The 20554-nt window shown below is 40.6% G+C and overlaps 2 protein-coding genes across 2 annotated transcripts; both read right to left on the bottom strand.

The window, feature by feature from the left end:
* Positions 1 to 4213: 4213 nt before the first annotated feature.
* LOC115814608 (tripartite motif-containing protein 16-like protein) lies at positions 4214 to 9698 on the bottom strand. The gene is made up of 6 exons (XM_030777507.1): positions 9081 to 9698; positions 6260 to 6355; positions 5790 to 6023; positions 5509 to 5668; positions 5323 to 5379; positions 4214 to 4749 (listed from the first exon to the last, which is right to left on the bottom strand). The coding sequence occupies exons 1-6, from the start codon at positions 9672 to 9674 to the stop codon at positions 4214 to 4216; spliced, it is 1677 nt and encodes a 558-aa protein (XP_030633367.1). The 5' UTR covers positions 9675 to 9698.
* Positions 9699 to 12409: 2711 nt separating this feature from the next.
* LOC115815450 (tripartite motif-containing protein 16-like) lies at positions 12410 to 19137 on the bottom strand. Its single transcript, XM_030778405.1, has 7 exons — positions 18538 to 19137; positions 15233 to 15328; positions 14813 to 15046; positions 14499 to 14661; positions 14327 to 14386; positions 12729 to 13253; positions 12410 to 12423 (listed from the first exon to the last, which is right to left on the bottom strand). The coding sequence occupies exons 1-7, from the start codon at positions 19129 to 19131 to the stop codon at positions 12410 to 12412; spliced, it is 1686 nt and encodes a 561-aa protein (XP_030634265.1). The 5' UTR covers positions 19132 to 19137.
* Positions 19138 to 20554: the final 1417 nt, after the last annotated feature.

Raw genomic sequence — 20554 nt, 5'->3', positions numbered from 1 at the left:
ACCAACACAAGCGCAAAACTGAGGCAACATGACAGATAAACACCGGCCACTGCCATCGGTGAATCTTATTTGCCGACAGGCCATTGGCAGTCGACAAAGCGAACATTGGCCGATACTGATGTATGGCCGATAAATCGGTGCATCCCTAGTTGCACTACATTCGAAAGATAAAGATGATAAAAGTTCCTTACCAGACCACCCATGGTCAAATCTTAAGGGCACGTTTGAGATTTCTGAAATCAACAGGTTTTCAAGCTAACTGCCTCCCATACACGTTTGTGCGCTGTGTTCGCCTAACTTTTTTTGTAGGTGGCTGTGATGCAGTGCTCACTGTTGACTTACAATCATATTCACCACAGTAGATTTGAGATGCGACTTGAAAATCATAATTAATATGCTTGTGAATGTGTGATGAGTCTGGTAACAGAGGCAGACCACAACTGCTACTGTTAACACAGTGTGTGAACACATACAGTAACTAGTGAGCTTGGAAACCATTTGGGACATAACACCGGGACCTGTGTGAATCCACTGACGCATACTAATAGTTAGCTACCGAAATGCCGAGTTAACGTTGCTGAGAAAAGTCCTTTCAGAAATATATGTTTTATATTTTAATGTTTTACTGTAAACACAGTACTATTAGTAAGGTCACGCAAAGGCAGTGGATTCACATAGGACCCAATAAGGTGAGGACGGTGGGGGGGTGACAAGGTCATCCTATTATACTACTACTACTATTTTTGGGACTCAAAAGTAGCCCTTGCTTTCCCGATTTGATCGGTTGGAACAGAGGTAAACAGTGCAAACCGTAGGCATTGCTGCAGTGTTGGTGGTCATTGCCAACTTGCCTCAGAACCTGTCTCCAGTTTCCTGCCCTCTGGAAAGCATGCTGGTTTGTAATGTCATATACAAAGAACCTATTTGTGAATTAAACTTGATCACACCAGCACAGATCTTACACACCATCTTTTGGACACTGGAGGTTTTTATGTGCAGTAGGACCTGGCTGTTGGTAACACAGTGCCAACAAATGATGCCCAAAATCAGCTTCAAACACCGTTGGTGGAAAAAATCTCCAGTCAGTGGAAGTGGGCGGTTAGAGTGCTTACATCTCACTGCCATGAAATGTCAGTCAGACATTTTCTTAAACCAGTTGACTCTCACTGGTTTGTTTCATATCAAAGTAATCGATAGTCCAGACACTGTCGAACTTGGTGCCATCTTCAGTGTGTTTTCATGTTATTAAATGTGTTACAGCAGCATGGAGCAGGAGAGTCTTTTACATATAATAAATCATCATCAATGTGGTTTTAAAGCCCCAGATCTCAAACACAAAGCTCTATTGTCCTGTCTCATGACATGTCTGTGTGAGAGAAACAAACTCAGCACTCTCACTAATTCAGCTCTAATCCAGACTTACTCATATTGTAATGCTCTTCTCCCATGGTAAAATGAACAGGTCTGGAGTTAGTAGAGGAATGAAAAGACACTGGCTGTGTCCGAAATGGCATACTACCGTACTACATACTACATACTAGCCTAGTATACACTGCATACTGCGCACTACTCCACACACTAGTATACTGTATGGTACGCAATTATGACAACTTTCGTGTAGTGTACTACACGTTTGCTATCGGTTGGGCTATCTGTTCTGTTAAAATCGAACAACACACGACAACCACAAATATGTATCAAAAGTAGCCCTATAAGAAAGCGTATGAAGATTTATTACACCAAAATATGCAACTGATACATTTATATTCGGAACTGCAGCTGCAGTTGTAGTTGAAGCTGGTTCGGTCGCTGTCCGCCATGTTTTTAAAATTTTTTGACAGTTGGAAATCACCGCGTTGCTTCATGGGATGCAGTAGTCGGCGAAGTGAGCTCGGGATGTATACTAGAAATTTTCGCCAGAGTAGTACATCATCCGGGTAACTGTAGTGTACTGCAAAATTTTTATTTTTCACGTACTGCATACTACTTACTACTTTTACGTCATAATTAGTATGCGAGTAGTATGTAGTATGCCATTTCGGACACAGCCATCGTCTTTTTTCATGTATCTAAAACAAAGAAATTCTGACTCAACCATATTCACATGAACAAACTTGTCACAACCTGCACCTCCATTTTGGACTTTTAGTTTGACATGTCTTTGTGCGCCTGTTCTGTCTGTCTCCGCCCCTCACCTGTTCCCGTTTGTCCCAATTATTAACCTTGTTAATTTCTACCAATCCTGTGTTGCCCTGTTTAGTTCTCCCTCTATTTAAGTCCTAGTGTTTTCCTTGTCCATTGTCTAGCGTTGTTTGTGTTTTTTAGCACACTGTTACGCTGCACCTTTTTGTTATTGGTTTTTTGTTCCTGTTCCACACCTGTATTTTCATCTTCAGTTTACCAGTAAAGTCCTCCGTTTTTTCACTTCAATCACCGTGTCTTTGCACTTGGGTCCTGCACCACACCACCAGCGTGACAAAACTATTGTCAGGCCTCTTCTTTATACTCTTTCATCAGTAACTTTGGATGACAAAGGACGTAACTGCAAATGTTTAGCAGGAATAGAATGGATGGAGCTCAGTAATATGTCTGTAATATCTGTGTATGATTTCCTCTAAAATTTCAAAATCAGTCAGTTCAAGTGTTTATAGCGCTGTGAGAAAAAAGAACAACACTGAAAACAATAAGACATGTACTGAAGAAAAGGCCACATTTGAGATGAATGAACATGAAATGAGACAGAGCACACTTCATATTTGTGTTCTGAACAGACAGTAATGTGATGTAACAGTGATGTGATGTGACAGTGATGTTATGCGACAGTGATGTGATGTGACAGTGATGTGATGTGACAGTGATGTTATGCGACAGTGATGTGATGTAACAGTAATGTGATGTAACAGTGATGTGATGTGACAGTAACATGATGTAACAGTGATGTGATGTGACAGTGATGTGATGTAACAGTAAAGTGATGTGACAGTGATGTGATGTGATGTGACAGTGATGTGATGTAACAGTAAAATGTTGTGACAGTGATGTGATGTAACAGTGAAGTGATGTAACAGTAAAGTGATGTGATGTGATGTGATGTGACAGTGATGTGACAGTAACATGATATAACAGTGATGTGATGTGACAGTGATGTGATGTAATTGTGACACACAAAAGTGTTGTCACATTTGTTTGTTTAGTGTTTATTACATTTATTCGCTGTTCTTTCTATTGTGCCTGTATTCGCACGAGGGAGAGACGCAGACTAACTGAAAGCTGTGCGCGTTCTCGGGCAGAGACGGAGAACGCTTGAGAGAGGTAGTCACGTCTTCTCCCTCCGCTTACTTTTTCCAGTTTAAACAGGTTTGTATTACTGTAATAATAACATCCCACCTCCATATATATTGTGATACAACAAGTAATTAAATCATTTTCATGTTCGTATGGAAAAAAGTAGCGATAAAGAGTAGTTAATATGACCGTAATTATCCATAATGCTAGCGGAACAGAATCGTATTATTTTGAAGAACAGCTGATCACTGTAAAAACACTCGATAACTTTCCTTATATTTAATTGGTTTTGTTTTTATGATTAATGTATGTTTTGTGCATTAATTGTTCTGTAGAGATAGCTACCTGAACGTTTGCATTTTTAAATAGTATTTGTAAGATTAATAGTTTTTTGTAACAGCTAATGTAAGATAGAGTAGATGCTTCCGGGGGTGTGTGTGTGTTTCCTTGGCAAGGGCCTGCTACTGGTTTGACAGTTGGGCAGACCACAGATATACGTACAGAGAGGGAGAGAGAGTGAGAGAGAGAGAGACAGATAATACACAGACACATTGCTGTCTCCCCAGCAGTTGTAATGTTTTAATGTATTCAGCTTCAGCTACAAGTCAAAAAAGGAATAACAATATGTAATGTACCTTCTATCTCAGAAAACAAAAATCTAATCGCAAAAAAACCAAAAAAACAAAGTGATTTCATCAGAACAAAAGCAACACAGTCATTAAGAGAAACTTCCCAGCCAGCACTTCAGAGATCTGACCAGAAAACATGTAGAGAAGAATCAGAGGATGATCATTAGAGTAATCTCAGCTACAATCACAGCACTCCTTCACTACAACCTTCATCTGTAATAATTAAAACATGTTTGTCATCTGATAATTCAGCACAAATATTTGACATTATGATCATAACTGGACCATACTGTTTTTATTCATTTTGGAATGTGACATAACCTCACTGTTGACCTTGCCCAGACATAAAACCCAGGATAGAGGGGCTGAATGAATGTGGTGTGGACTCTGTGAAGGAGGGTCATTGTGTCAGAGATGTTGTAGAAGGACAGAGTTCCTGCCCTGTGGTCCACATACACTCCTATTCTGGAGGAAATGGGGACTATGGGGAGTATGATCTCTTTATTATTGTGTGTGAATGAATAATTAGAGGGAGAGCAGTACAAACTCCAGGACTGATCATTATGTCCAAACACGCTCTCATAACCCCCTCCTTTCCTGCTAATGCCTTTATATGACACTGATATATAAACCCCTTTATCCCCACTCCACTCAGTCTCCCAGTAACAGCGTGCAGACACACTCTCTCTACACAACACCTGAGTCCACACATCAAATCTCTCTGGATGATCAGGATATGACCGGACTGTGTTACTCCATGTCACCTCTCTGCTCCCCTCAGACAGACAGAGCTCTTTATGTGCTGTGTTGGGATCCAGTGTGAGATCACAGGAATCTGGTGGAGTTGAGGAATAAAAATGACAAATGAACATCAAGACATTTTAAAAATGAAAATTTAAAACACTGAAATCAGTACAATAAATAAACAAACAAAAAAACAAACAAATAAGTAAATGAATAATAGTAAGTATAAGTAATGCGTAATAAGTAAGTACTAGTAAGATACATGAATGAAATGTAGCATTCACTTTATGTTCAACCGATGTTGCATTACATTAAATTCAAATTTTGAAACCAAACACTTTTTTTCCAGTCAGCTGGAGAAAAGGAGGCATGATAAGCAACAAGGACAACAGTAGCACTGTACTGTGAGTGAACCAACGCTACTACTACTACTAATACTACTACTACTATTTCTACTGCTACTACTTCTACTACTACTACTACTATTAATGAGAATAACTGTTTAGGAGTTGCTTAGCTCCTACTGTCGTACCTGCTGTACATGATGCTGTAATTGTGTATTGATTTAGCTATTAGTTTTTGCATGTGTGAGAGTGTGTGCGTGTTTGTGTGTGTGAATGTGTGTATGGGTGTGTGCGTGTGTGAGTATGTGTGTGCTACTCACATTGCAAGAAGTCCTCTCTGGTTTTGGGTTCCAATGGAATGATGTCAATGTTTGTCACTAGAAAAACAAAAGGACTCATTAAACTTATTATTAAAGTGTTCAAAAATGGAAAGAGAAATAGAGTAGAAATTTTTTGAAATCAAATATTCTTTACAACATTTAAGTAACAGTATTTAAATCCTCAACCTTTACTGGAAAGTCTTCCAAACTCCTCCTTACAGAAATCCTCCAGTCGCTCTTTCAGCTGAGAGACCGATTTTCCTACATCCTCAAAAGAGAGGTGTGGACTGACAGTGATGCTGGGTAAGTCTTCAGATCCAGGAAAGGAACAGAGAGGCAGGAGACTCTACACACACACACACACACACAAAATAGGCCAGTAAACTCCCTCATGAAAGCAGACGAACTTTTATTGAAGCGAAATCAAACACTATTATATTGGAGATCACTTTGTCCTCCACTGTTACCTGGAGGAAATGGATGTGATCCTCTGTGTGTGTAAGCTGCTCCAGCTCAGTGTCTCTCCTCCTCAGATCAGAAATCTCCTGCTCCAGTCGCTCCAGTGCTCCTTCAGCCCGACTCAATTCACTCTTCTCCTGATCTCTGATCAGCTCTGCAACTTCACGGCAACTTCTCTCAATGGAGCGAATCAGCTCAGTAAAGATCCTCTCACTGTCCTCCACTGTGGCCTGTGCAGAGCACTGTTAGGAGACACACACATACAGACACACACACACAGAGGAGGGTGGTCCATCACAATCACACACTTCACTCAGCTCTTACTCAGCCAGTCTGTTCCCTACACTGTGACTCAGTGGGATTGGACAGTAGCCCAACACTGGACTCCTCACTGACTGACTGGAGGAGAGCCCTGACTGAGCCCTCAAATGACTCCTCCAGCAGCCAGCTCTTGTCTTCTCCTCTGTTCAACACTCACCCTCAGAGACTCCACAGTCTGTCTCAGCTCCTGCACCTCCTTCTCTCTCTCCTGGATTCTCCGCTGGGTTTTCCTCCGAGTTTCTCCTAACTGTTTCTTTTACACAAATAAAACACATCACACTTGGCCCATTAACACACAGTCAGATTCTGTATCCAATGAATCTCAGTGTGATAGAAAAAAGTCGCTGTCTTGACTGTTTAATTCTGAACCTGTTTGCACTAATATGTTTAACTTTTTTGCACTTTTTGTGGATTAAAACCCTTTTTTGTTCTTTGATTCTGAATTTATATCTGCATTTTCAAAATGAATGACAACACTGGGTATTTGATGAGTGGTCTGTAGTAATAAATAATTCCAGTTATAATTATTATAACATTATCAGTGGAGACAATCATCATGTAACTGAAGTAAAAGGGAATGTGTAATTAAATACAAAGGAATAGGTATTTAACCCCACAAATGCTCTGCCTTTTTTCTTTGTGTTTTTAATAAAATCAAACATATGTCATAAGGTCATAAAACTAAAATAAATCAATGTTCTCAACACTATATACACATCATAGTCTTCCATCAGTTACAACAACAAAATAAAACTTTGACAGACAGCAGAAAAACACTTGTTTGTCATTTTAAACTAATGTTTTTTTCCCAGTTGAGAAAATATGAGCCTAAATATCTCTGTGATGATCTGTTAACATTTGCAAAAAGTTGTGTTAGTCGAGTAAGATTCCTCAGATATTCTCATGATAATTTGCTGTTTTCTTTTTAGCGATTTACTTGGCCATGTGTATCAATTTAAAATCTACACCACACTTTGCTCTCCCTTTGCCCAAAATTCTCCAATTTCCCACCATTTAGCCACATTAAGGAGTATACAAAGTGTCAGATTAAAAGAGCAAAGGGAGCAAAGTATGGTTTAGATTAAGTTTTATTACAGCACACTGCCTTACATGGCTCCCCATGTGGTCAGCCAGTGCTATTACACTAAAAATGTGAATAAATGGAACAGCGTTTGACAACAATGATTAATTTAAATGTAATTTTAAAACAACAGCACGTGTCAGGAATTTATAAGTACAACAATATCGATAATTAATGAGTTAATTGATATTTCATGGTATTTTAATATCAACATTTTCTCAAAATATTCTCTTATGGTTCTTGAAAAGCTTCTTTGTGTCATTTAGAGAGGTGACATATGCTGCCACTGAAATTTAAATTGCATTACATAACAAGCCATGTAAATAAACTCAGATTCAGTTCATCAGACATTTTAAATTATTGCAAATTTTTTGTTCATATTTTTGGAGTCTGGTCCCTTGTTAAAGTACTATACAATGCCCTCTGCACCTCCACTCACAGTTTCAAAATGACTAAACTGTGTTCAACGGTTGGGATCTGTGCTTAGTCCAAATTAAGTGTAATTACACGGATTTTCATGGAATTCACGTCATCCTCTTGTTATGCCAACTCAATTCTGTTTGTTCTTTGGGCACCACAGGCCCAAACAAGTAAAGCTGCTTCAACTGAAAAGAAAAAACAGCCCCACACCCACTGACTCCAGATCAGTGTGACAGTAGGGGTGGAGGCAATCAATGTTCACACTCAGTCAATGTTACAGTTGGTGTAACTTTATGACAAAATAAACAGTGTTTGTTTTACTGAATCCAAATGACAGTTATCAGTAGTCAGTGCATGGCGACAAAAACACGACTGACTCAATTCACTCTTCTCCTGATCTCTGATCAGCTCTGTCATCTCACGGCACCTTCTCTCAATGGAGAGGATCAGCTCAGGGACTTCTCTTACAGCTCAATGAGAATGTGTGTAAATGTGCACTGACCACTGATAACTGTCATTGAAATTTAAATTGCATTACATAAATGTATGTGTGTGTTTGCATGTGTATGTGTGTATTTCTGTTTGTTCTTTGGGCACCGCAGGCCCAAACAAGTAAAGCTGCTTCAACTGAAAAGAAAAAACAGCCCCACACCCACTGACTCCACCTCAGCGTGACAGTAGGGGTGGAGGCAGTCAGTGTTCACACTCAGTCAATGTTACAGTTGATGTAACTTTATGACAAAATAAACATGTTGAGAACATGTTTTTGTGGCCATGCACTGACTACTGATAACTGCCATTTGGATTCAGTAAAACAAACACTGTTTATTTTGTCCCCACTCACAGTTTCAAAATGACCAAACTGTGTTCAAATGTTGGGATGTGTGCTTAGTCTAAACTAAGTGGAATTCCATTGATTTTCATGGAATTCAGGTCATTCTCTTGTTATTCCAACTCAATTCTTTTTGTCCTCCAAGATTTTTTTTTTCTAAATTAAGAGGACATTTAAAGTTCTTTCAGGAGAACTGGTCCAGGTTCTCAGCTCATTCATGATTTGACCCCAACCCTGGACATAATGCTGATGTCATTTGATTTATTGACAGGTAACAACCCAGGACCTGACGAACAACAGAGACACAGAAAACACCTCCTACAAGATCTTATTACAGAGACACCACATCGCCAAACAAAAGAAGCTGCTTCTGCAGAAAAAACAGCTCCACGCTCACTGACTCAAGATCAGTATGACAGTAGATGAGACCTTTGTCGTTTTTTGTTTATGCGTCTTTATGGTTGGTGTTGGCTGTTCAAATTTCAAACTTATTCTCACGCATTCAGTCAGAAAATTAAAAGATTAATATTGGTCATACTAAATTTATGACAAGATAAACAGTTTTTGTCTTACCGAATCCCGATGACAGTTATCAGTGGTCAGTGCACATTCTCACTGAGCTGTAAGAGAAGTCCCTGTACATACCTGTCTTTCGGTCCTCTCTGCTGCCACTGATACTGTTTTATGGTCTCTGTGTTCATCCACCATACACAGATAACACATGAACTGTTGGTCAGTTCGACACCAAAGCTTAATCAGTTCGTTATGATGAGGGCAAATCTGGTCTTGTAGTTTTCCAGTGGCATCAGTCACTTTGTGTCCCTTCCCTTTGAACAGTTTTTCATGTTGTTCAAAGTGAGTTTGACAGTAGGAATCCAGACACACCAGACAGGACTTGATGGCTTTGAGTTTTCTCCCAGTACAAACACCACACTCCACATCTCCAGGTCCAGCATAACAGTGAGCAGGAGGAGCAGCATCCCAGAGTCTTGTCTTCTTCAGTTTCTCCACCATTTCAGCAAACACGGTATTTTTACGTAGAACGGGTCTTGGACTGAAGGTCTCTCTGCACTGGGGGCAGCTGTAGACTCCCTTCTGATCATCCTGATCCCAGCAGCCCTTAATACAGCCCATACAGTAACTGTGTCCACAGGGAATAGTCACAGGATCCTTAAGAAGATCCAGACAGACTGGACACATGAACTGGTCCTGAAACTCTGAAATACTGGCTTCTGCCATTTTACTGGTCACACACTCAGAAATATGAACAAATGTTTTAACACACACTGATCAGGAAACTCAGATCAGTTTCATGTCTTTGTAAGTGAAAGTAGGAGTGACTCCCTGGTTCTGTGTGAGTGTAAAACAGTTTGTCTTAAAGTGACAGATCACTTATTATAGACAGAAAGATGTTATGTGCGTGTGAGGAAGGGAGAGATAAAGAAACAAGGGAGAGAGTAAGGGGGGGGGGGGGGGGGGGGGAGTCTCACCTGAAGAAACTACATGTGTATTGTGGCAGTAGTGTACCTGTGCTGCCCTCTGCTGGAGTTAAAGAGATGCACACTGAATACTCATTCACTCAGTCACTCATTATCTAAGCCGCTTATCCTAATTAGGCTTACGGGGGGTGCTGGAGCCTATCCCAGCGCTCATTGGGCGAAAGGCAGGGAAACACCCTAGACAGGTCGCCAGTCCGTCGCAGGGCGGACACACAGACAAACACAATCACACACAGATTCATACCTAGGGGCAATTTAGTGTCTCCAATTTGCCTAAGCATGTCTTTGGACTGTGAGAGGAAGCCAGAGCTCTTGGACGAATCCCACGCAGACACAGGGAGAACATGCAAACTCCACACAGAAAGGACTCTGGTCGCCCAGCTGGGAATCGAGCCCGAGACCTTCTTGCTGTGAGGCCAGTATTATTAGAATTGTTAGGCTAAGGGTTCCTTTGATAAAGATGTGCAAAGAGGCTATATAATATACAACACCTGTAGCTCTACTGTGCTAAAATGTATGCCTGCTTGTGTATTAGCCTACAGGAGAAAAAAAAAAGTTTTCACTTCCAATGACAGGTAACAAAGTTGACGGATATGTCTATTTTCAGCCAGGTAGGGTGGTAACTCTTGGGATATATATGGGACTGATTACTGTTATTACCAGTAGGAGATTTGTTGGTTTAAAACAGGGGTGATGGCCCAATGGTCACTGACACTACTCTATGGAGTATATAGGGCGATGGCAGGTTAACAAGGGGGATGCATTTTGATTTTGCTAACAGGGGGGATGGGATACCCCCTCATTCCCCTACAAATCGTCCACCAGTTATTACTATCTGTGGGGCAGCTCTCCATCTACAGTAAGTTCAAACTGTTTGGTGCCACCTCTGATCACCAGGAAATCAGTCAAGAGTGAGTTAGTCCGTTTGAATCGAACTGTAGTGTGTTTGACCCCTTGGTTCGGTTTGTTTGCATAGGTCTGAACACAGTAATCGCACTCAGATCAGCACCAAAATAATCAGCCCAAGACCCCCAAAAACACGTGGTCTCGATCTGCATCATCTGGCCAACTCTGGTGCGGTCCCGCTGGTGAGAAAGCAACCCGAACCAACCAGCACCAAAACCAACCATTCGCTGTGAATCGTGGGCATTGAGGGCACTGAATTATGGGTAGGATTGTAAGCGTTTAAAAGCATAACTCAAAATTTCACCAGGCAGCGTTACTTCGACTACACTAAGAAAGGCCTACGCCTACGCTTGCCCTCTCTATTAACAATCGCGCTAACCAGGTGTAGGCTGTGTTGAAGACCACGGGCATACCTGATGGATCTTCGGAAATATTTTTCGGCTAATGAGCATGTCACAGTTCAGGAGCATTAATGCGCCCCTTCTCCTGAACTGTCTCGATATGCACCTTCATCGACTCCACCTGCATCAACACATTTCTTACCTGCCGCAGCCGTGCCTCATTTTCAAACTGTATCATTTGCCCAAAGTGATAAATGCAAACGATGTAATGAACAATGACCCGGGCCAAGGTCAACCCGCGGAGTTGTCCCTCCATTGTGAAACTGGAAAGTAACGCGTAAATCTATCTCCGCAACATAAACACCAAAGTGACCAATGACGGAGCAGTCTGACCTTCTTTTACAAATATTGGTCTGTTTAGAAATAATGCCATGCGAAACTGAACCGAACCTATGTCATTATGCCACATTAAAACAATTTATTCCCTGTTATGGACCAAAGTAATCGAACTATAGGTCTAATAACGCCCTTAGTCAATCTTTCTTTCACAACAAAGACTGGGACAGATCACTTTAATTCAAATTTACTTACGTAAAACAAACAAACAAAAACACAAAAAAGGCAACGATGCTTAGAACGAAAGGAAAGAAAATAACAAACTAAACGCAAAGACTAGCTATTAATAAACAATATCTACCTGCGAGTAAAATTAAAATAAAAGATACAAACGAAAAGCTTCCAGACTGAAAAAAAAAACAGGAGAAAAACAAACATAATAATAATAGACCCTCTCCAGTGTTGGTGGCATGTTGGCAAATAAAATTAGAGAACTATTTAGAGAAATGAAAACTATTTAAAGAAATTATGAGGTTTGTGTGTGATTGCACAGTGAGTTATCAGTGAGAAGTGTAAGTGATGACTGGTGAAATGTAGTGTAGTCTGACCAGCAGGGCTGTGGTCACAGACAGACTGAGTTTCCACAGGACCTAGAAACCTCTTAATTATAAAACACCACCTTTCACCTTTCTATCATAGAGAGAGTGTGTATTTGTTTGAGAGAAAATATATGTGTGTGTGTGTGTGTGTGTGTGTGTGTGTGTGAGAGAGAGAGAGAGAGAGAGAGAGAGAACAAAGCAAATAAGCACACACGCTGCTTTCAGGCCAATTTTCTCAATGATTAAATGAATTCAAGAAAAGTGGATGACAAATGAATTTTCAGTGTCAAGAATCAAAACTTAAATTCTAGGAGAACAAAAACACAGTGACAGTTTTCCTGTACAAAATTCTCCTTCTCTGATTCACACACAAAGTCTCAACAATGGGGGCACATTGAGTTTCACAAAATGAAGGAAAAAAACAACACACACACAGAGAAACTTCCCACAGTCAGAGGATGATCATTAGAGTAATCTCAGCTACAATCACAGCACTCCTTTACTACAACCTCCATCTATAATAACCAAATCATGTCTGTCATCTGATAATACAACACAGTCATTTGACATTATGATCATAACAAGATCATTGTGTTCTATTCATTTTTTTACGGTGACATAACCTCACTTTTGACTCTGCAAAGACCCTAAAGCCAGGATAGAGGGGCTGAGTGAATGTGGTCTGGACTCTGTGGAGGAGGGTCATTGTGTCAGAGACGCTGTAGAAGGACAGAGTTCCTGCCCTGTGGTCCACATACACTCCTATTCTGGAGGAACTGGGAAATATGGGGAGTTCAGTCTCTTCATTATTGTGTCTGAATGAGTAATTAGAGGGAGAGCAGATCAAACTCCAGGACCGATCATTACATCCAAACAAACAATCATTACTCAGTCCTTTCCTCCTGATGTCTTTATATGACACTGATATAGATACCCCTGTAACCCCACTCCACTCAGTCTCCCAGTAACAGCGTGCAGACACACTCTCTCTACACAACACCTGACGACACATATCAAATCTCCTTGGATGATCAGGATATGACTGGACTGTGTTACTCCATGTCACCACTCTGTTCCACTCAGACAGACAGAGGTGTTTATGTGCTGTGTTGGGATCCAGTGTGAGATCACAGGAATCTAGTTGAGTTGACAAATTAAAATGAAAAATAAACATCAAGACATTTTAAAAATGAAAACTTAAATGACAGAAAGTGATAAAAAAAATAACAGAGACATGAATGAAAGGCAATATTTGTTTTTCGTTCAACCTATGTTTCATTACATTAAACTCTAATTGGGAAACCAGACACTTTTTTCCAATCTCAGCTTTTTGTCACATAGATAATCTTTCTCATTCTCCTTTTCAAATGTTAATTTGATTCCCTCTCAGGATCATGATATCCACCAAACACTGTCTCTCTTTCTCTCTCTCTCTCTCTCTCTCTCTCTCTCTCTCTCTCTCTGTTTCTCACTGACTGCCTTTCTTGCTCTTTCTCTGTAAATCTACCTCTTCTAGTTAATTTATTTAAATGAATTTGAGGGGTTTCTTGTCTTAACTTATGAAAATATCACTAAAGTAAATGTGAAATACTGGAACACATACAACACATCAGAGTGAATCTGTGTCCAACAGAGGGGGAGGGATCAAAGGGGGCGGAGTTTATCCGCTGTTGTCTTAGTGTGACTGTGTAATGTTTGAAAACTGTCAGCAGTCTAACAGTCATGACTGTCATAACTGAAAGAAATTCATTCACTTTAATTCACTTTCTAGTCCTCTTGTTTCTGTCTTTTTTTTATCATCTCTTAATTTCTTAACTTCTTTCTTCTTACTCATGATTCTCTGTCTCTCTCTCTCTCTCCTTCTCTCTCTCTCTCTCTCAATTCAATTTATCAAGCTTTAGTGGCATGTCTGTAATATGTGCACTGTTGCCAAAGCAGATCAGTTTATTACAATAAATGTTGATAGTGAATTAACAAGGGAAACAAAATAGCAGAATAGAAGGAGACAGGACAAGTAACAATGAACAACAGTAACCATGTAACGTGACAGAACCTATAATAATAATAATAATAATAATAATAATAATAATAAATTAAAGCACTAATTTTACTTATCTTAGCTATGCTGTAATCATTCAGATATGAGTGTTTGAGTGCATGTGTCCTTGCATGCATGTGCGTGCGTGCGTGCGCGTGTGTGTGTGACTCACATTGTAAGAACTCCTTTCTGGTTTTTGGTTCAGGGGGAGAAATGATCTTGATGTCTGTCACTACAAAAATAAGAGGACTCATCATTGAACTGTTCAAACTGGAACTGATTTGAAGTGAAATATTCCTCACAGTGCTTTAGTAACAATGTCTGAAATACTATGTAACCCCTACCTTTATTGGAATGTCTTCCAAACTCCTCCTTACAGAAATCCTCCAGTCGCTTTTTCAGCTGAGACACAGATTTTCCTACATCCTCAAAAGAGAGGCGTGGACTGACAGTGACAGTGCTGGTTAAGTCTTCAGATCCAGGAGGGAACCAGAGAGATGAGAAACTCTAATCACACACACACGCACACACACACACAAACTCTTAAATGAAATGATAGATGGAAACAAAACTTTATACAGTTTCCAGCTGCCATACATCTTACTGACGAGAAGTCAAGTACTGTTATATTGGTGATCACTTTGTCCTCCACTGTTACCTGGAGGAAATGGATGTGATCCTCTGTGTGTGAAAGCTGCTCCAGCTCAGTGTCTCTCCTCCTCAGATCAGAAATCTCCTGCTCTAGTCGCTCCAGGACTCCTTCAGCCTGACTCAATTCACTCTTCTCCTGATCTCTGATCAGCTTTGTCACCTCATGGCGCCTTCTCTCAATGGAGCGGATCAGCTCAGTAAAGATCCTCTCACTGTCCTCCACTGCTACCTGTGCAGAGCGCTGTTAGGAGAAACACACACACACACACACACACACAGACACACAGAGGAGGAGGGTCCATTACAATCACACATTTCACTCAGCTCTTACTCAGCCAGTCTGTTCCCTACACTGTGACTCAGTGGGATTGGACAGTAGCCCAACACTGACAGCCAGCTCTTGTCTTCTCCTCTGTTCAACACTCACCCTCAGAGACTTCACAGCCTGTCTCAACTCCTGCACCTCCTTCTCTCTCTCCTGGATTCTCTGCTGGGTTTTCCTCTGAGTCTCTACCAAATGTTTCTGTTACACAAATAAAACACTTAACACTTGGCCCATTAGCACACAGTCAGATTCTGTATCCAATGAATCTCAGTATGATGGAAAAAAAGTCACTGTCTCGACTGTTCAATTTAGACCCTGTTTGCACTCATATGATTGACTGTTTTTGTCACAGCCTGCACCTCCGTTTTGGACTTTTGGTTTGACATGTCTTTGTGCTCCTGTTCTCTGTCTCCGCCCCTCACCTGTTCCCGTTTGTCTAATTATTACCTTGTTAATTTCACCCAATCCTGTTTTGCCCTGATTAGTTCTCCTTCTATTTATGCCCTAGTGTTTGCCTTATCTTTTGTCTATCGTTGTTTGTGTTTTGTGCACACTGTCATGCTGCACCCTTTTGTTATTGGTTTTTGTTCTAGTTTCACTTGTATTTTAATCTTCTTTGGTCAGTAAAGTCTTCCGTTTTGTCACCTTCAACCATTGTGTCTTGCACTTGGGTCCTGCACCACACCACCAGCGTGACAGTTTTTGCATTAACTGGTTGCGGTTTAAAGCCCAATTGTTCTGTTTAATCATCTCTGCAATTTCAAAATGAAAGCTCTGGTTCTTTCATGAGTAGCCTGTAGTAATAAATAATTACAACCATAATCAATGTGAAAGTATCAATGCAGGCGATCATTATGTGAGTGAACTAAAAAAGAACATATTATAAAATAAAGATTAGTGGGTACTTAGCCCCAAAATACTATGTCTTTTTTCTTTTCATTTTTGACACAATCAAATGTATATAACTGGGGTGTAACAGTGCATGTATTCATCCGGAACCGTCACGGTAAGGACGTTGCCATTCGGTGCATGCAGTTGTACGGGGAATTCGCGGAGACCTAAAGCGCGAAGACTGATGATGATGAAGGTAATGTGCAATCAAATTTAACGGGGGCGAGTCTCTCATTTTACTCTCTCATATTTGGTTTATTCTCTTACCTCTAAGATTTGGCATCCGATTGCGGTGCACACATATTACGACGTAAGTTTTTAAGGACCATATGTCCTTGTTTACCGGTACATTGCAGTAAGAAGTAAACTGCATTTCTTAATGAATAATAGATGGCAATGCTGACTGTCAATAGCCAAAAGGGCTATAGAAAGGCTTGTTTGCTTCGTATAGATTGTACGGCTGTAGGAGGAGAATGCATGTTTTCATATTTTGACAATATTTCCATAGCACATTCATCTCCGTGAATTCAAAAGGACAAGGAAAATCGTGATTTCTGTTCTATGGCACCTTATTGCACTACAGGCTGTCCAAACTACCTCAGGGGGACAATAGGAGGAACAAACTGTAAGTTGCACTACTGTCTGTTCAAAATAAATGAAAGAAAACTAGCCTTATGCATTTTCGGGGTTTTGTTGCTTTTTTTCCTGTTGTACCGAACTCATACCGAACCCTGATATACAAACCATAGTGTGAACCGAACCGTGACTTGCGTGTACCGTTACACCCCTGGTATATAATGATGTAATAAACTGAAAATAAATCATAGTCTCTACACTGTATACATATCAGAATATTACATCATTTACATCAACAAAATTATTCTCTGACAAGGAGCAGAAAAAATACTTGCCAATTAAGGCTAACGTTTGTCTAGGTTAGAAAACAGCCTTGATATCTCAGTGATGATCTGTTATGGTTTGCGAAGATTTGTGTTACTCGAGTAAGGTTCCTCAATAGCTGTAATGATAATTTGCCAACTGTTTTCATTCGATGCACTTGGCCGTTTGTATCATTTTAAGATTTTTGACATATTCTCCCTTTTCCGAAAACTCTCCAGTTATACTCTCCATTTGCCACGAAGAGTTAAGTAATAAACGATACGTCATCCAAAACGAGCAAAAGGACCCGTAGGGGGTGTGTAAATGCCCGATCAGTTCCTGCTGCCTGATCCGTTCTGCACATGGGCGCGCTTACTCAAAAGTCAACTAAATCTAACCCTAATACGGGGTTCAGACTACAGGTTTTCAGCCCGATTTCAGCACGATTTTGTCGTCGCGGACAAATTTCCACCGTCGGGCCAGAAAATGAACGTCGGTAACGACGAACGGGAATGGGCATCTTTGCCCCTTGTAGTGTGACATAATGTAAGGACAGCGATGTGGCGTCTGGGACGCCCCACGACAAAACAGGACATACGACACGAAAAGTCTAGCATGTCAGAATGTTTTGTATGTCCCTGCCTAGTCTGACATCTCCTATGACATGTTCCTTGCGTTGACCGACAGGACGAATGGCAGTCGTCCGCACCCACGACAGTCCACCTCACCCACTGAATTTGCACAAGGTCATGAAAGACAATGATTGGTCGGGGTCACTGCGTGAAAAGTGGTGTATCTGGGAATACTCGGACAAAGTAAACTTCCACCAAACCTGCTGTTTGCCGGAAGTATTCGGATGCCCCCAGAAATGTCCCAATACAGCTGTTAGTTTTCAGGCATCCGCGTGACAGTCAGTGGTCTGGATGGGACTGGGTACAGAAGCCTGCCCCCCTTTCTCGCTGTATTTTTTCTGTCAGTTAGCCTATATGTAATATTTAGGCTATATTTTGATAACCACAAAAACTTGTTAGGTGTTGCGTAGTGCATAATACAGCACCTACCATGGTAGGCCATTATAGCCTTTAATGTCATTGCACTGTCGTTATACTTGTTGTGTCACCAGTCTCCTGGCCAAGACACGGCAAGAATTTATGGTACATAGTGGCCATCATGAAAGACAAAAATATCGCGTAGTCTGATCCCGGCATAACTATTTAGATCCAAGTTGTATTGCAGTATTTTGCATTACGTTTCCCCCTTGTGGACGGCTAGTTTAATTACATTAAAAATGCGAGTAAATGGAAAAATGATCGCCAATATTGATTCGTGCAATTTCAAAACAAACACGCCACAGGACTAGTACAACGACATTGATTATTACTATATGGACATTTCGTGGCATTCGTAATGACATTTTATAAGATTCCCATAAAAAACCTCTTTTTCCTAATTAGAGAGGTAGTGTCTGTCACCGTTGAACTATGAATTACATTACGTAACAAGCCACGTAAATAGAATCATATTCGATCTATCAGAAATGTTCAAATAATTACTTTAGATCCAGATGACAGTTATGAGTGGTCGGTGCACATTTACACACATTCTCATTGAGCTGTAAGAGAAGTCCCTGCACATACCTGTTTTTCAGTCCTCTCTGCTGCTGTTGATACTGTTTTATGGTTTCTGTGTTCATCCACCATACACAGATAACACATGAACTGTTGGTCAGTTTGACACAGAAGTTCTATTAGCTTGTTGTGACGATGACAAATCTGGTCCTGTAGTCGTGTGGAGGCTTTGACCAGTGTGTGTTTCTGGAGGGCAGTGACCTCATAGTGAGGCTGTAGGTGAGTCTGACAGTATGAAGCCAGACATGTCAGACAGGATTTGACGGCTTTTTCTTTCTTCCCAATACAAAAATCACACTCCACATCTCCAGATCCTGCATAACAGTGAACAAGAGGAGCAGCAGCTTGGAGCCTCGTCTTCTTCAGTTTCTCCACCACTTCAGCCAGCATAGTGTTTTTACCCAGAGCTGGTCTTGGACTGAAGGTCTGTCTGCACTCAGGGCAGCTGTAGACTCCCCTCTGATCGTCCAGATTCCAGTAGCCCTTAATACAGCCCATGCAATAACTGTGTCCACATGGAATAGTCACAGGATCCTTAAGGATATCTAGACAGACTGGACACACGAACTGGTCCTCACCAACAGAAATACTGGCTTCTGCCATTTTACTGGTCACTCACATGAACAATCAGCTGAGCACACATTGATCAGGAAGCTCAGATCAGTTTCATTTCTCTGTATGTAAAAGGAGGAGTGACTTGGCTCTGTTTTAGTTAAGTTTGTCTTAAAGTGACAGATCATTCATAGTAAACAGAGATGCGTGGTGTGTGTATGTGTGTGTGCATGTGTGTGTGTGTGTGTGTGTGTGTGTGAGAGAGAGAGAGAGAGAGAGAGAGAGAGAGAAACAGAGAGAGAGAAACAGAGAGAGAAAAAGAGAGATAGACAAAGAGAGAGAGAGAAGGGGGGTGGGTGTTTACAGGTGCATCTGGAGTCTGGAGACAGAGAGATGTACACTGAACACTGTATTTCTATTTTAGTTATTAAGCAGATCTTTATAGCTGAGAGCGGTAAGCCTCATTCATAGACACTGATCATTTAGCAGAGCAGACCTGAAGTGAGAAGTTTACTGCAGGATCAAATACACGCAAAACTAAATACCCACAACCTCCCCTGTGGGAACTGCACTGGACGTTGAGAGGGTGAGAGAATAAGGTGATAGCAACAGCATGTCTTTGGTTTGTGTGTAAAAACTGATCACATACGTGTGGTAAACTAACACTGAGGTTGGTGAATTAGGGTCAGTGTTGGGTTCAGGGTTCAGGTCTGACAGATATTACAATGAGGGAAATCTTTTACTCAAAGTGTGAAGAAGACTTAGGTTAAACCTCTAATAAAAAATAATCGTTGAATTTTTGCTAAAGTTTAGATTATGAATCCAGTCACAATGGGCACTGAAACTTACATAAACTTTCTTGACAACCACTTCATGGTCTGTCCATCAAGATGAGTAAAGTAGCACCCAGAAAGGTAAAAATGAAAATGAATAAGATTAAAAGGGTCTTTAATATGTTTTTTTCAAAAAATCAAATATGCAAGAGTCAAATATATAAATATATAGATAATGGCACAGAGCAGAGGAAAGGTGTTGAATGTGGGGGAAGAAATGTTTTAGCGAGAAGTTGTGTTTTCATTAACAGTCTGGGGAACAGTATAGGGAACAGAGCCTCTTCATAACTGTTCTCCTCATGGGAACTGATGTATGTACATGCCCTGGAAATAATTTTAATATAGTATAATAACCATGTAATAACATCTGTAGTAATGCAATAAAATTCCTTTATATACTTTTTATAGGTTTGAAACATGCTGCTATAAAACAGTATGTGTAACTCAGTTCATTTAATAAAACACCCTCCTCAGGGCTGAAATGGTATCCAGGTTCATGTCTTCTTTCCACCCTGTGACCCTGTTTATTTAAATTTGATTACAATTAAAGTAGACTGCTCTGGTTTTCTGTTGGGCAGCCCTGTACTAATGTGTGACTGCATGTTTACAGACACAGCACTTATAGATTATAACAATCTACT

The sequence above is a fragment of the Chanos chanos genome, chromosome 6, assembly GCF_902362185.1.
Source record: "Chanos chanos chromosome 6, fChaCha1.1, whole genome shotgun sequence".
In the NCBI taxonomy this organism is placed as follows: Eukaryota; Metazoa; Chordata; class Actinopteri; order Gonorynchiformes; family Chanidae; genus Chanos; species Chanos chanos.
Note: the sequence above shows the minus strand (reverse complement) of the source record. Positions and strands in the feature narration are given on the sequence as shown.